General features: G+C 39.0%; 1 protein-coding gene across 2 annotated transcripts in view; it reads right to left on the bottom strand.

The window, feature by feature from the left end:
* The window catches only part of XPO4 (exportin 4), an 86012-nt gene that overhangs the window by 56609 nt on the left and 11709 nt on the right, over positions 1-17694 (bottom strand). For both annotated transcript variants that reach the window (XM_074569482.1, XM_074569491.1), the window contains exons 2-4: positions 5738-5843; positions 1920-2061; positions 1522-1660 (exon numbers count right to left, since the gene is read on the bottom strand). In XM_074569482.1, the coding sequence (XP_074425583.1) occupies positions 1522-1660; positions 1920-2061; positions 5738-5843 (387 nt within the window). The remainder of the gene's footprint in view (positions 1-1521; positions 1661-1919; positions 2062-5737; positions 5844-17694) is intronic.

Raw genomic sequence — 17694 nt, 5'->3', positions numbered from 1 at the left:
AGAGGAGTAGATAAAAGGAAATGAAAAGCTGGGCCAAACTTGGTCTCTGTATAGTGGCAGCAAGTGAAACTTTAAGAGAGTGAAATATTGTCCCTTCCCCCAGCCTGAGCTCCTGTGCACGGAGCTGTGTTCCGCAGCAAGCCTGGGGTGATAGCTTACAGCCGGCAGGCTTAGCTTGCTGTGGTCAGTGCAGCCCGTCTGCGTATTAGTGCACACACAGAACACAACTGTAGAAGTTGGATTGCTCAAGAGTTAGTTCAGAGACAATTTCTTTGTTAACATCCAGGCTGCTATTTACTCCACTTCTGTATCTTTATGCAAAGATTATATAAACTACATCAGCATACACACCACCATGAAAAAAACTTGAAAACCTCAGTTGTAGCTCCATTTTAATAACAAGGTTATCTTTCCCGGAAAAAAAACATGAACTTAACATCGATCTCTTAAGCAAATGCCCATTTCTATCCAAATTATGTACAACCAAAAAGGTTAAAATGTTCTCCCTTCAGCTAAATATCAGTGAAATTAAGGTTTAGAAGTATAACTGAAATTTCCATACCCTAGGGGGATATCACTTGTGCTTAGAGGTGACACACTATTTTTAGGACCATGACATGAGCTGCATTACTTCTAGCACATTTTGATCGAATTTTCAGAGTTAAACACTTGCCGCTCACAACTAGTACAACTGCTGCTCTAAATGCTCGGCAATGTCAGGAGTCCATTCCCTCAAGGTTTGTTTTGTTTGAGAAAAGCTTCGGTTAAAAGTTTCAGCATGGAATCTACATTATCTTTGATTTGCACTTGGTAGGAGAAAAATCACCTCTCTTTAATCTCTAGTTACATGCCTCTATTATGACCTATTCTAAACTTATCCCCTGGCATAGCAAACGGAATTTCACTAAATGCATAGATAGATATTGGACACCTTGTTTCCACTTTGAGCTCAGTATGGAAGGTAACACTTACCCCTAGTAGTATGACATTAAATCTAGATTAAGTTTTGTATTTCCATTCCACGTTTTACTTCCTCACACCCCTTTCTCTCCACCTACCCGTCTCCCAGAGAACAGCAGAGGCCTTATGCCTCTTGCTGGGTAGCCTATTCTGACAGCTGAGCCACAGGAGGGTACAGCTCTGCACAGATGGAAGGCGAACAGAGCGCGTAGAGAACCTGCCAGCTAATGGAAAATCCATTTTAGATCCTGCTCTTTTATTAAAGAAACCTAGAGAAACAAAACAAGAAAAACCCATGGCACTTAAAGTGGCTATTCAGAGAAACCTATTTCCTAGAAAATATGGTGTACTGAAGAACTACACATACTATTACTAGTCCCAAAAACATCCTAATCCAAAAAATCTCAGACTTTGTAAACAATTGCTTGAATAGCTATCAACTTAATTACTAATTTTAATTTTTAAATGAGAAGCATACAAGATTTTATAGTCACTAAGTATATAATTTATGCTGCTCATACAGATTGCTTTAAATTTAAATAAAAAAAAGAAAATACTTACTACAGTGGGGTTACCGCTGCTGATCAACTGGCTGACTTCATGAAAAATGCTTTTGCAGTCAATTGATTTGTCTAATGATCCCCGTTTCACTATCACCGCTACAGCTAATAGAATCTGCTCCCGAACGTACTTTTGAAGGCTGTAAACAACACCACAAAAATATGTTTGCAAATAATTTTGAACATCAGTGCTCAGTAAAATTTTTAACTCATTTCTTTTTCAAACATTTTGTGTGAATTTCCCTTATGAGGGAAAGCTGACAACTTTACAGAAGACAACTAAGTGTTAATGGAAGATATTGTTGAAATGGTCTTCTACCACTACCCTTGGAATCAAAAGGATAACACAGACTTTATGTAGAATCCTACATGTTCAGAGGGTTTTTTTCCTGTACTTACTTAGGCCTTTGTAAGACATAGGTTAGAAGGAATGTTCGCAGTGACTCAATGCTAGCTTTTTCCAAGAGAATCCATTCTCTTACAACTGCTTCCATTATCGCTGTAGCAGCTTGAAAAAGGACATAGTCCACTTTACTAGTTTCTGTGGGGAAAAAAAAAAGGCAATTAGAGTATCAGAAGGCATACATGTATTTATTTTGTGTGTATTTCTAAGAAAAAAATTAATGGAATTTACTTCTATTTAATTTATTATTAAATGGAATTTTGTTGCTATCAAATTAGACAAAGAATTTATGCCTCAAAAGTGGGGAAAAATAAATCAATAACCCAATTATCAAATTGACCAATATTATTTGAGTCAGAGATTAAGGGAAGAAAAGTTGGCTGCACAAGGAGACTGGGTCAAAGATCAGGAATAAGAATGCTAACACAACTGTGGAACAACAACAAAAAGACTCATTTAGTCCCAATACATTAAGATATGAGCAATCTGACAGGCACATCAGAACCGAAGACTTCTCCATCATTTGGGTGCTTGCCTTTGGAGCCAATAGTGCATAAAATTACATTTATTTTATGGATGGTAAAGAGAACCAAGTCCACTTAGACCTAGAGATAACAATTGTGTTTAACTATCAAAGTAAGTTTTACAGACTGGTGCATTTAAGGTTTTCTACATTATGTTCAAGCTTCCATATTTATCTTGAGGTAATAAAAATATAACTTCCTACCAAAGAGCAGGAATCACGTATTATTATCTGAATATCTGATTGATTTGTATATAGTGCACTAAAACTAGAAAAAGAAAAGAGGTGACAAATTGGATGACTACAGACTATAATTTAAAGAGAAACCTCAGAATTCGTATTTATTTTGTATGACGACAGAGCTACAGAGAGGTGGGAGGTTTTTTTTGTTCCTTTGCTTTTATAAATTTTAACTTAGAAATAGCATTTAGTATCTCAGTAGCCAGTTTCAAACATACTGAGCTCTGTAGAAAACACAGAAAGAGCATTCAAAAAAGGTGTAGCCACAGGTGACAAAAACATAAAGTATGAAACAGTGAAATAAAATTCCCAAATAAGAAGTGGAGTTTGAGGACTAGAAAAACTTCATTTGTTTGAGAAAGTCTCAGTCATGAGATGATGGGCTTTAATAGACTACAAAACAAACTTTCTTCCCTTGATCATATTCACACAAGTTTGTAACACATATCCTTTATATGCAAGTTCTATATCCAAGATAGCAGCCACTTTGCTAAAATGTTTTTAAGGAATTTAATCAGGTTCCAAATCTAAACCCTACACAGGTGAACATGCTTAAATAAAAATAAACCACCATTAAATCTACTTAGCTTTATTTGGAAAAGTAAGTAACCACTAATTAAAAGATAAATATGAGCCAAATGATTCCTGCATGGGAATTTTAATTCTGCCATTTTCCAACTTCTGGGTCTTTGGCTTTTCAAACTGTACAAAGCTCACACAAAAAGAGAATGTTATTAACAAAAGAGGATACAATTTCTCCTTTGTGTCAAGTACCACAGATGCACAACTGCAATCATTAACAGCACAGACGTCCAGCACTCAGTGTAAGCTTATAACTAGTCGGACAACCATTATCCTCTACATGAAGTTACTAAAGAAAGACAGGATAAGTGTTGCTAGTACATTTAGGAGCTATAAGCTTACAGCAGAAGAACATAGAGCCTCATGCTTCCTGGTTCAACTCCAGGTTTCTAAAGAAACTGTACAGTATTGGCTGTTCCCCTTTTCCTTACGCTCATCATCTCTGTTGCTCTCCCTGTATCGCTCGGACACTTTTCTTTCCATGAATGCCATCGACATCTTTGTTATCTCTCTCCATCTCCATTCCAACTCCAGTCTTGACCATTTTTTTTTCCTGTTTCTTTTTTTTCCTGTTTCTTTTTAAACCCACCTACTGTAATCCTCTGGTTCCTGCCCATCCTTACCTGCACATATCCCTTCAGTACACTTTTATCCTTCGTTATAAACAGCTTGTTTCCCTGTCCAGTTCCTGATTCATAATTCCTACCTCTCCCTTCTCACCTCCCAGGTGTTAACCAGCTGTTCTTTCTGTCCAGACTGTACAAACACTGACTCCAGAAGCACAAAGCTTTGGGAAAAGTCTCTCAGTTCCAGGTCTCAGCATCACAACTGCCTATTGGAGAAGCCACTGCCAGGAAAAACCTGACCCATGTGGAAACATGCTGGTTTCTCAATGGTGATAGCACATGAGCAGTTTAAGGATATAATATTTCTAGACATCCAGAAGATGTTAAAACCAGGATCACATTCTTCCAAGCAGCCATATTTCTAAATGAAAAAAGAAAAATGTCTGCAGATATTTAATTATTAATGCTAAGTTGCATTTCCTTCTTCAAGGACAAGATGCCGTGATGTATCCCTTAGCACAGGTAGTACTGCTAGGTATTTATGTCATAAATTTCCATTATTTACTTCTGAGCAGTGCTATATACATCACTTAGGAGAGATCAAAACGTTCTGCAAACAAAGTTAATTAAATATGTTCTTTTGCACACTTAAAATTCTCTAAAAATCAATGTGAAAATAAAAAGCATCAATTTTGCTGACGCACAAAGCAAAAAGTGTGGTTACAGTCTTCAGGACCAGATGAAGTTCTAATATACTAAACCCAGAAGAAACTCATTTGCAGAAAAAATTTTGGTTGGGGAGTGGGTATAGGAAAAGAACCACACACTGCTCTATATCTTACAGTATAGCTTAACAAAGTAGTAGGCCTGCAATATTGACATCACAATATTCGTGAATTGCACTTCTCTAATCCAGTCATTTTAGAAATAACTGTTAAAAAAATAAATGTGGAATAAATGAATTATGAAAATAATATTATTTTAAACATAATTCTAATATTTCTCTGTTTATTCTGGAAAATCCTTTGAAAGAAATGTTGCTTTTGGGGGTTTTTGGCGTATATTCTTTTCCATAAATTTCCAGGTTTTCCTCACCAGGTTTCAGAGTCAGCTTTCACTGAAACTTCCCCCTCGCCTGCCTCCAACACTCCCATCTGGTCAGTACAGCGGTGCTGAGCAGGAATCTTACATGCTCACTGCTCCTGCAATTTTCAGATTATTTAGCTGCCAAACTCTAATAAGTCTCTCTAGCGCCTGTAAAAACAGATTTGTTTTTAGACTTGTAACACAACCACATTTACATCATTTCCATCAAAACCCAATACATTTCTGATAAAAGGCAAAACCTACCGATCTCTTTCCTTTCTCCACAGGTATAAACGCCACAAAACTTTGAATCAATACTCTATTGCTTCTACCAGCAGGGCAGAAACTTTTCTAACTTTTTTTTTGTTTGTTTTTCACACAACAGTTGGTCTGTTAACAGCAACTTACTAAGACATTTGATCTGAAAAACTTCCACCGTGGAAAAGTTCAGCATCAGTGCAAAAGCTGGCAGAGCTATATAAAATTGTACTGCTGATTGATTTAATGGGAAGCACCAAGGAATCACACTACAGGCAGTTCTACAAATTCCACAGATCAGACAGGATTACAAATAATCATGTAGCAGAGGAAACTTCAATCTGTTATATCAGTTTAGGAACTTAGCTACATGAAGTTACACCTGACAGCTTTAAAGCTGCCAGAAACAAAACCAAAGGGCAGCAATAGGCTTCATCCTCCATCAGAAACTACCCCTCCTCAAAATCAAAACTAATGTTCATACTCCCAGGTGGAAAAGAATGGCACAGTTCCAGTTACAAAAACACATACGTGCTTAGCTTCCTTTATCAAAACTTACCCAAAATATGTTTGCAAACAGCAAATGGTGATTTTGATTTTCTAAATGATAAGAATATGTGCTCAGCATGTTGGCGTTGTTCATTATTGACCATGGAAGGTGGTGCCTGAAAGAAAAGAAAGAGTTAACCAAGTACTAAAACCCAATCCCAGTTGTAAATATACACGAGCAATGTCATGAATTTAAACATAGTTGCCTTGTTAAAATCAAGTATGTCTTGGTAAAACTACCTGTTCTTTCTCGGTCATGGCCTCTTCTTACATACCACCGTGTAATTTATATCACATGCATGTAAGTGTAAATATTGAGACATCAGGCAGAGAGTGAATAATTCTAAGTATTGTGTTTCTGATGACACTTCTGAAGAAAGATAAAAGTCAGATCTAAATTCAACCCAATCTTTTTCCTACTCAAACCAAAAGTATCGTTGCACACGTCTACTGAACGCCGCTAAACACACTCACAGCCACAGAAGCAAAGCACTGTTTTTCCTTTAGTTCTACATTTGTTTTAAAAGATTGAATTGTATAATAAATTTGAGGGATTAAAAAATCATGACTATGGATGCGCTCTAAAATAAAGTATCAGCAGTAACATACTACCCTCTAGTGTTTCGCATTAAAATTGACATCTTAAAGACTGAGTGAGGGCTTGAATTCTAGAGAGGGGTCAGCTTGTTTGGGGATGGCTACAGTGGTTCCCTAGCTGTACGAGGGATGATACCCATCCCCTTACAGCCCCATCCCCTTACACCACGGGCACCTTAACTGCTCCAGGTGCTACCTGCTGCTCCACTACTGCTGAAAGCCAGCTCCACAGTGGCTTCTACCTGAAAATCACCTGGAGGTAAAGCATGAAACTACGCAGTAACCTGGACCACTGCGAGGTGGGATATCAGCCTACGGAACCCAGATGAGAGCTCACCACCTGCACTGCAGCCTCACCTCATGCTGCAACCCTGAGATCCGCTCCCACTGCCCCACAAGGTAAGGGCAACCCTGCCGAAAACATCAGCTGTTCACAACACCGTGTTGCTCTCCGCTTTTGCCATTAATAGTCTCCAATTTCTGCTATTTGGGATTTATCTAAACAAGCACACGGCACAAAATACTCTTACAGGCTATTACACTGCCCTCGTACACCGGGCAGCGTAAGATGAATCGATGCGTATTCGGGAAAGGAACGTGCACACGTAGAGAGACTGCATACAAACTACAGAGCCGGGTCAAGGTGACAGAGTAGGTTATTGAACTTCAGCTGAACTTCCAAACTCCAAATTCAAGTCCTGTTCCTGGCAATCTGAGGAGAATGTGTGTGCCACGTACCTTTTGGTTTTGATTTATACCTGCTGCTTTGGGAATAAAAGCACAAATATCTTACCATAAAGACCAAGGTATTTAACTTAAGAAAAATATATTCCAGTAAATAAAATATATCAAATCTGATTTAATTCATTCATCCTTGACAAAACACAGACAAAAGATTCAAATATGAGCTAATAACATCCCAGACTGCTGCTCCTCAATCATTTCCTCAATAATCTGACTAAATGAAGCAAAGGAAAGTAGGCTGCTGATCCTCAAAGCAAGGGGGTCCTAATAAGCAGCCATGCTCCTTCTCACACAGCAAATTTCTGACTCTCACAACTTTTCCTGTGCAGACATTATGAATGCCCTGGGAAGGCAGCAAAAAAAGAAGAGTAGGAAGGCAGCTGCCAGAAAGCCTCGTGGATGCAGAATAAATGCTCTGTTCCTTCACAAATCTGCTCTGCTACAGCCAGTTTGGGGCAGGATCTCCCTGGACAGTGATTTAAACGCATACAGGACAGCTCAACCTTACCAGCTCTGGGGATTGATCAGTGTTTGCCTATATCCCCTTCTGGGCAGGAGGCGGTACAGAGGAGGTTGTGTACCCATGCAGACGGCAGCATGCCTTCAGTTCAAGTCTGCCTCCCAAGTGCTCAGAGCAGCATCTCAGGGTCTAAGTCAGCAGGCTGGATGCAGATGCTCGCACAGAAAAGTTTTCGGATATTTGGGGCATTACAAACTTCTGAGCAACTGACACAGAAGAAAGCTCCATGGAGGTACCTGAATCCTTCCAGCACACTGAGCTTCAGCTAACTCCAATCCAACGCAGAAACACAAACTTTTAGTAACTTTTAAAGCAAATTTAAACTTGTAAAGAAGCAACCTCAGTGAATTAGGGCATGTGACACTTCTGTGATAAAACTTCAACTCTCCTGCATGAAGCCAGCCATCAGACAGAGCTGCTCCCAGCCACCCACGTGCTCTGCAGTCTGAAGGACAGTCCTGCTCTACGGGGACTCTGGCTACATTCACAGCGACACAGCCAGCTGTACTGAATGCCAGAAGAATATCTGCAGCAGGTTATCAAAAATGCAGGAATGACCTGTACTGCCACAGCTTGACACACACTTCAGTCAGTGCTATCGCAAATAAACCAAAACAAACAAGCAAGCAGTCCCTGTTTTTTTTGCCCATGGGCAAGCGTTTCTGCAAATGCCTAGATTGGCAAAGTGATCACCAAAAAGCATCCCACCAAAGGCAGGTTATTTTCATCTCGATCAGTCCCCCAGCCTGGATCACCATAAGCCAGCAGAGACGCCTGTGCCAGCACAGCACAGGACATGATGGCTGGTGACACAGGCTGCTTTTTCCAGCACAATTACCATTTAAAGTGCATTTAACCTACAGCCTCTGTTGCTGTGCAATGCCATGGGAATACTCTGAAGTCTCAATAAACACACAGTTTTGGCTAATGAAGTTTCATGAGAACTAAGAATCAAATTTCTTGAGACAAGTGAATTATTTTAGTAACTCTCCACTACCAAAAGGAGAGGTCCCACTCCTTTCTTGCTCTTACCTGCGTGGGCTTGTCACCTCCTTGAATTATCCCATCTATCAACTAGCCCACCAAAAAAAGAAAGGGGGGGGGACACAAGGGGAATGAACACTCTTTTGTTACTTTAATAAGCATCAAGTAGTCAGACAAGTCAACAATGGGGAGGAAAAGGAATGAAATGATGTTGCCCTTTCAGCAGTACTGACCTTGCAGCTCACAGCTCTGCAGTCTCGTGAAGTCTCACTAAATTACAGCCAAGTTAGAAGGAATCCTTTGGGTATGACAAAGCATAACATTCTGCAAGCCTGGGGTCATTTATATTCACATTCTTAGAGCAAGGAGAGCTCAGGGCTACCTGATCTTGAACTGATTTTGCATTAACAAAGCATATTTGAGTTTGTCACACAGAGATCATATCTATTTTCAGTGTTCTGTAACACTTAAGGGTACTTTCAGGGATATCAACAGCAAATTACGGCACCATTAAAAAAAAAAAAAGACAGAATGAAAGTTTCATGGGAAATACCCCCTTATGCTTACAATAACTAGAAAAGAGACCTCTAACTTTACATTATTTTAACTCTTCTACATCTCTGAAGTCTGATTACGGAAGACCTTTGGCACCTTGAAAAGGCATACGGGACATCATATTCCTGTATTAATTTTTTAAATTGCAATAATTTAATAATACATTCTGCACTTACACTCTCAAAATTCCAGAAAAGACAAGTGCAACAGGTTAAGCTTTAAACTGTACTATGTAGCCACCAGAGGGAGCTTAAAGCTCACAGTCTGCTGCCTTCACTGCCTTCAAACAGTAGTTATCTGTACACCAAAAGTAAAGTACAGCTAATTTAAGGCTTTAAAGCAAATCCCAGCATACACACATTTTATGTACAAATTTCACATTACGAGAACACTGGCTTAGGGGAGCCCAAGAGCCCTGGAAGCCGGTGCCCGCAAAAGGGTTAGAAACGTACCCCAAGTACCCATCACGCTTGGAAAGTCTCCCCAGGATACTTACACATTCACTGTTTTCTTTCCAATTGTCTCCTTCAAATTCTTCACCACCATCCAGTTTACGGGGAATTAAAAAACAGTGTGGTAATGATCAGACTCTTTTGGCACACTGAAACTACGGCCAGCTATACCACTTTCCTTTCTGTGCTGCCTGATCTTACCACTAATACCCTTCTGCTCTCTCTTTTGTCTAACAATTTACCTGTAAAAAGTTCTCCAGGACAAAGATCATCTTTCTGGTTTTAGCATAGCAAGATGCTGCCCCATAAGAATAGAGTTCCCATATAACACAGTACTATAAATAAAATTACATCCTTTCAGCTACCAAGGCTGTCTGGATAAAGCAACAGGAACAGCAACAGCACTGCCTGCTGACTCAAATGGCGATTATTCACACAAGGGAAAGAGAAACTGAAAAAAACCAAGACTGGAAACACACTGGAAGACGAGCACTAATACTTTCAGGACTACTAAACTTATCTGAAAGCCTGGACAACTAAGTAATGTTTTCTTTCATGTCAACTAGCTTCTGAAAAAAAGAAAAAAAAAAAAACAAAACATAGTTTGTTCTACTTCATTATGTCCTGCTATCACTAGTCGAAAATTAAGGTAAGGTATTTAGGTATTTGATGACAAAATTGTAACAAAGCCAAGAAGCATATATGTTAGACAATTTAAATCCTGCACGTGCTTACAGAAATCCCATACTTTCTCTGTGTGGTCATGAAAAACCTTTACTGTGTTTTTTCTACTCAAGGAAAAAGCATAAGAAAGCCATGGTCTTTGCTTCCCTTCTCACTCCTCTTCTTAGAACACCACAAATAATGGCAATGATTCTCCTCAAGCTATCAACAGTAAATGAGACAGTGAAAAAAAAAACCTTTTTGAAAAGAGCAGAAACACTAAACTTTAGGAGAAAATAGAGTCTGTGAAGTCAAAAGTAGAAAACTCCTTCAACAACACACAGTCAAAAAAGAGGACTGGGGGGGGGAAACAAAAAGGAAAAAAAAAAAAAAAAAAAAGAAGAGAGATGGACACTGAAGTTCTCCACATTATGGTAAATACAGGACTGAGTCCTCAGCACCTTTCTAATAATTTGGGATACACGGAGACAGATGCAGTTTGAAGGAATGTGTTGGCACAGATCAGCCAAACCGAAAAGCTGCCCAAATCATAGGTACAAACACATTTTTCTGGTGTGATGTAAGCATGCTCCAACTTTCTTTACAAAGACTGAACACACAGGCTGCAGCTCCACAGTACATAAAGATCTCAGATACAGACAAGCCCTTCAAAAGCTGGGCAGTGATTTTCAATGGTAGGAAGAGAGAGAGATTAGGCTTTTATATCCTTGATTAGATTCTTAATAGTTTCCTTTCACAGACTCACATATCACCCTACATTTGATTTTTCACTTTTTGTACATTAAAAAACTCAATAAAATCAGCACGCTCAGGAGATAGCCCATCTGAGCTTACATGGCTGCTACAGCAATGAGACAATTATTTTGGAAGGACAGAAACTGTTGTGTAAAACTAATCCCATGTCCAGTTTTGCCTTCCTTGACTATCAGACCAGATACTTTACAAAAATCTAAACGTTAATTCCAAACAATTACCTTTTCTTTCCAGCATGGAACCTGATAAAAACAAAACTGGCTTCAGCTTTCCATCACAAAGAACAGTTTCTCCTCAACGAGTTCGAGGTCAGCGCACCCACTTTAAAACCTTCTTCTCCCCTTTCTTACCACTACAAGACTATTACGACAAACCGTAACACAGATGAAGCTCCAGCGCCCTTCTCCCTACTAACAAAATAGGGGGTGCCCCAACATTGTTCATAACAACTATCTACCTCTGGCAATCTTAGTATAAGCAATCCACTGATCTGAAAAACGCAGAAGTCACAAATGCAACAAATTAACAATATTAAACCCGCCAAACAGCACAGGGGCCTCCACAGCCAGGAGAGCACTGGTAGGTTTGTAACTAGCTTTCCCATTCATATTCCCTGCAACCATCCTTTTGTACTACGGGAAGATAAAAAAAGGCGCCTGATACAGCAGCATCATTTAATTCCATAAGTTTATATATTGCCAATTACTTTTTTCTTCTCCAAAATAACCTGTCTTTTTTTTTTCCCTTATATAACACAGATTTCTCATTTCTAACTTTGATGATCTTTTTTTCTGCTCCTCCCTTGATGGTATACCACCTATTTAAATGATATAATATTATTCACTGATGCTACAAGAAAGGACAGCACAACTTGGAACAATTAAACGGGCTAAAAATTTGTCGTACATTACCTAGGCAGAAACCGAGTAACACAAACAGATATTACAAATAATTTAAAATATTAATTCATAGTGACACTCAGAACAGGAAAGAAGTAGATATGAGAAAGGGTTAGATGAACTGTCATTTGAAAAATATACACATGACTAGGAAACATCTGGCGAAGGTACACATTGGAAAATAAGGTATAAACATAAGGGGCTAGGGGGTTTTGCTTTGTTCTAAATAGTAGTAGTAGTTAGATGCAGATAGAGGATCTGAAGCTATACATACATATACAGAACCACATGCTTAGTACAAGCATTTCCTTCCTCAGTAACATACCTTTTAAAAAAATATATATATAATTACAACTGGTCACGATGGAGACTGCCAAGCAACGATGGTAACAGAGACATGAGAAATGTACCAAATGGGTTGCAAGTATCATGCCCTCTTCGTAAGACTGAAGTTGAAGTCACTGTGTATTTGCCAATAACAGACTGAAGCAGTAACACCACATCCACATTTGAAGTGGCGTCTGCTTTTTTAGTTCCTTCCTCTTATTTCTGAAAACACGTTGCTTTTAAAAAAAAAAAAAGTATCAAATCCCCTCAAGTGATTCTGTTCAGTCAGTTTCATGTTGATCATCATAGACATACAAAATGCAACATTTTTTGATCACATACTAGAAGTGACATTATTTTCTTTATGATTTTAGATGCCAGAGAATATTACTTATCAGTCACTTGTGGACAGTAACAGTATCTTAAAATTAACAACTTCTAACATTCAAGTGACAACATTATTATTAAAATTAATAATGGAATAGTTTTTAATTTAAGGATGATTTAGCTAACCAGTTTGCACTGTTATCTCTGCATCACACTTTTGCTAAAAAAAAAAATAATTATCCTGGCCATGATCTTGTATAAGCATAATTAAGGATGGGACGAACAGCATTCATTCCTTACAGACAGAAAAGTGCTAGAGACAAATTCTGATTTTTCACAGACTTTTGCTATGGCAAGACAGCACTGAATACAATCAAATTCAGCGTCTTTCTACAATTACACTGGTGGAAATCTGCAAATTAGCATGTCACAAAGAACAGTCACGCACTCCTCCACACTTTGCTGCTTAAGAGAACACAGAGAGAGTGCAGCGGAGTGTTTTAAGCTGACACCCACAGTATTCCCACCTACAAAAAAGGTCCCCTATGAACAGTACAGTCTAAACACTAGTAGGATTATGGAAAGGCAAACATGCCTACTAAGAGAATTTTCTTTGGTTTAAAAAAAAAAAGATCAAATTGCTTGTACCTGCTACAGCTAAAGCCAAGAAGGAACTTTCTTGCCAAAGGCAATGTTTATGTCTGCAAGTAAAGCACATTACAAACTTGACGAGGGTAGAAATAAAAATCTGAGATTTCTACTGAGGTGTGACTTCATAAAATTCACCACAAACTCTCCAAACTGAGCTTCCCCAAACATGTAGGGGAATCTTGCCTTCCCTGCAGTCAAGAGGTAAAATAAAACCATTCCCGACCTCTGGTCTGTGGGCCATTATCAGCTTATGAAAAACCAATTAAACACGTTAGCTGTTCTTCAGAACGGTGTCTAGACTGTGCTGCAGACAGCCTGGAAGCCTAACTGAGACAAGCATAAGAAACTGAATCTCTATCAATATACAAGGATAAACAAAAGCCACCACAGACTGCAGTGGCACCACTGGGTCTGGACCTTGCTGACAGCCACCATCAGGCAGGACGAGCTCGGAGAAGCAAGGAATAGAGGAAGCCCAGATGGCTCGCCAACATGTCCCAGCCGGCAGGGAAACCAAGTAACAGTGAGGCATATGCATAGGAGAAAGGTCATGAGTGAAACTGAGAAGCATGTGCAGGGGAACACCATGTGAGAGTGATAACGTAGCTGAGGAGTATGGGCAAAAATAGGAGAAAGAGGGGGGAAAAAAAGAAAAAGAAAAAACCATAATCAAAACACAAGGGCAAGCAATAATTTTTAACCAGTGCACATACTGCATTTAGGACAGCTAAATATATTATTCTATACATATAAGCAATTGTTATAGCTGCAACATACCTAAACAATCAAAAGTCACGAAATTTTAACTTACTGTGCTCTTCTACCAAGATGCTCAAAACCCCCTACAAACAGATTTTTGTATCTTACACAACAAGAAACACCTTAAGAGAACAACTCCCCAGCACAGTTCTGCTATATAGGTGAGTTATACAAAAGAATCAGATTCTCAGAATAAAGAGATTCGAAGTTTATCTCTACCAGTCACGTCAAGCAATAGACCCCAAGACTGCATTAACCTGACTTCTGTGGAGTCAAGCCACAACAAGTTTCCACCCCAGTTTTACCAGTAACGCTTTTCAAGTTTTAAATAAGCTTTTTCCTACAGCATATTAATAACTACACATTCAATAACTGTTGCTTGCCTTATTAAAATTGCTAATTAAAGAGATCAAATACAGGGATCAGAGAGAGAACTGGATGATTAGACACACTTCTGTTCTCAGCTACTCACCCTACTTCCCTGGCAGATGCTGATGCCCAACAATGCAGGGATGTCTGATCCACTCATGAAGCAGATGCTGCCATCCAACAATTCAAGATGCTCAGCTCTACAGTGTTCGGCAACTGCTTCACAAGTGGATCAGATGTTCCTGCCTCAGGCACCAGGCCAGAACGCCGTTTAGTCAACTAGTATCGATAGCAGCTTCTGCTGTCCAATTCAGATCTGTCATTACATTACTGCCAGAGCCTTGAGTAAGAGCTAAGTTACCACAGAAAACCTAGCTAGTATAATAAACAAATTCAACTACGTTCCGACTACTCCCTTTGCACTTGCTTTTTCGGAATAATCATTGGAATTACAGCAGTAACTCATCTTCCAATTTAAAAGATTGTTTCTGAAGATTGGTAAGAAAGAGGCAATAGATGGCTTCCAACCAGACCTGCAACAGAGACAACATGGCAGAGATTTACAACTTTCTGAGCAAAAACTTTGTCTGATTTAAAAAAAAAAAAATCTTTCCCAAGAATAATTATGATTTGAGTTATTTAAACTCCAGAGTGCCCAGTATTTTTCGGTATATATTTGGAACAAATGCGTGACTACTGCAGGAATTACCACCTACACACCTACTCACTCATGTCTTGCTTTCATGCAGAGACTTAACAATAGGGAAAAAAGACTTTTTTTCATATCAGATTTTATTTTGTATTTTGAAGCTGATGTACTTTATTATGTCTTTTTGCAAGTAAAACAGGAGATAAATTGTGGTTTGTGATAAGATCTATTCTCAGTTTTGAAATGGTCTTATAGAAGATACTATATATACACATTAAGTGACTAGACAGCCAAAGTAAATCATTACCATCAATATCAAAAAGGTTTTCTGAGATAAGACTTCCTCTCCAAGATAAGCAACAAAAACTACGGAGATTTTACTTCTCTATTAACAATTTCACTCTCAAATATAGACTGTTCACGTCTGCTTCTCAGCATTAAAACAGGTACCCAAGACCTGCTGCTTGAAGAAGCGCGGGTAGGACTTGAAAGGCAAAAGGGAAGAAGGTGGAGCAGAATCTTTGTTCAAGGAAGCAGGACAATAGAGGAGCAAGAGAAAAGAAAAGAATTGAGGATGATGAAGGTGTAGCCCTCAGCTAGCTGTGGTAGCACCCTGACAAACGGATGTCTGTAGCTGATCTATGTATCTATGTGAGCTGTTCATCCACTATCAGCTCTGACTGTTGTCAGTCTCCTCACATGATCCACATTGCTCAACAAGAAAATCTACAAATTCAACTACATTAACAGTATACTGATACACTGACTCATGCCAACCTTCTGGAAGCATTAGGTGAACAGGATCAGCCCAGACTCCATCCACCCCATGGAGGATTGCTCCAGCAGAATTTGGAAAAATGATTGAAATCTGCATGGGAAATTCTGCATATCCCAAGAGTTACTAGTTTAAACTTGCCAGTGCTAGACCAAACTCATAGAGCCCCATATAAAGGAATTACAATAGCAGCACACACAATTATCACAGACCTTACATACACTACAACCAAGACCTAGTTTTCATTTTAAATCTTAATGCTTTCTTTATAATCTCTGGGTCAAGAAAATGCTTCAAATTGGTTCCAAAAAAATTCAGTGTAAACTTTAATAGTCTTTCACTTTTGTAAATTTAGGCAACAAAAACCAGGATACAGCGTAACACAGCAGTAAAGACTAATGCTTTAGAAAAATACGTGTGACATACCTATTTGTTACTGTTTCCTCCATACTGCAGTTAGGACATCGGTTTAAGCATACTGAGAACAAATAAATCTGAGAAATGTCCTATAATCGATATTTAGCGTGCAGTAGTCTGGCTGTGGACAGCCAGAGCATGAATGCTGACATGAGGTTACAGTTCAGAGCCTTAAATAAAACATTATTTCCTAATTTCCACATTCACTGTTCTGATGTTTCAAAGCATAAGCAAGGCCCGACAGGCAGTTCTTTTTAGCAAAGTAATTTCTGTAAAATGCCTGGCTGACGGCAATAAGCAAATCCATGCACAGTCCCTTGAAGTCATTAAGATCCTACAAAGCAACAAGAATCAACCCATGCAGACTAGAAAAAACTCAGACAGGACAAAACAAGTACACTTAATACAGAAGAGAAGGACAAATAAGAAAAGCATCATAACTACACAGAACAGTTATGCAAAACCTCATTGCCCCAAATATTTTTAAACCATTTAATGTTAACAAATAAGATCAGCTTGCTTTGACTTCAGTAGGAATGAAACATCACTAGTGCAATAGCACAGGAACCCTAAAAATATACATAGTATACATTACTAAAGGATACAAAAAGTCATAAGGAGTCTTTACTACAACTGCACTTGCACTAGCCTCTAGTCTTGCTGTCCTGCTTCCTTCCTCTGACCATTCTCCTGGAGCTGGAGCGAACTTGGCCTCCTCAGTCTGCAGGAAGGAGGAGAAGTGTTGGTGGATATGAACCAAACTTTTCTCTTGGCTCTTACCAACTACAGGTACTTCTCTTTTTCCTCCGCAAGGAGGCATGGAAGATAAATGGGTCCCAAGTTCAGGCCCTGTCTGTTATCCTGAAAGGTGGGAAGGAGAGAGGTCTCAGCATCAACATACACTGCAGCCTCTGCTGCAGGGTGGACTATCCCCATGACAGGTCCTGGCTCTCCAGCAAGAGGTAGGGCCCTAGCCCATCCACAGCCCCTGAAATCACAATCGCAACTGAATCACAAAATTCAAGTAGCTCATCTTGATGTTTTCTGTTTCTATACCTATAAGACAGTATAGGCATGGCTCAATAAAAAACACAAGGAGTGTGACAGTGAATTTCATGACAAAGTTTTAAGTCAAGGAAGAACTGCTGTGACTCCTCTTCCACTAGAAAGCAGATCTTAATAATGCTAGTAGTAATGGCCACAGTCATTTTCCAAAAAATCACACATTGAGAAGTAGGCGACATATAACCTATTTATATCAGGCTCACTGTACATCAAATATTGTCAGCAACTGCTCTCCTACTGCAAGAGAAACTTTAATTTTACCTCTATGTGAAGGAGTACCTTATAGTATCTATTTTTCCCCTGCTGCCCAATTTCAAATGAAACTTGCTGAGACTACACTTATAACCACCCATTGTTGCAGGGGGAACATTACTTTTACTTACAGGTAGCCTTTTACGGTTAAGTACATGAAGATGGAGTGGGACATCACAGGGTAACAG

This window comes from Larus michahellis, chromosome 1 (assembly GCF_964199755.1).
Source record: "Larus michahellis chromosome 1, bLarMic1.1, whole genome shotgun sequence".
In the NCBI taxonomy this organism is placed as follows: Eukaryota; Metazoa; Chordata; class Aves; order Charadriiformes; family Laridae; genus Larus; species Larus michahellis.
The sequence above is the reverse complement of the archived record's forward strand: the minus strand, read 5'-3'. Positions and strand labels throughout refer to the sequence as shown.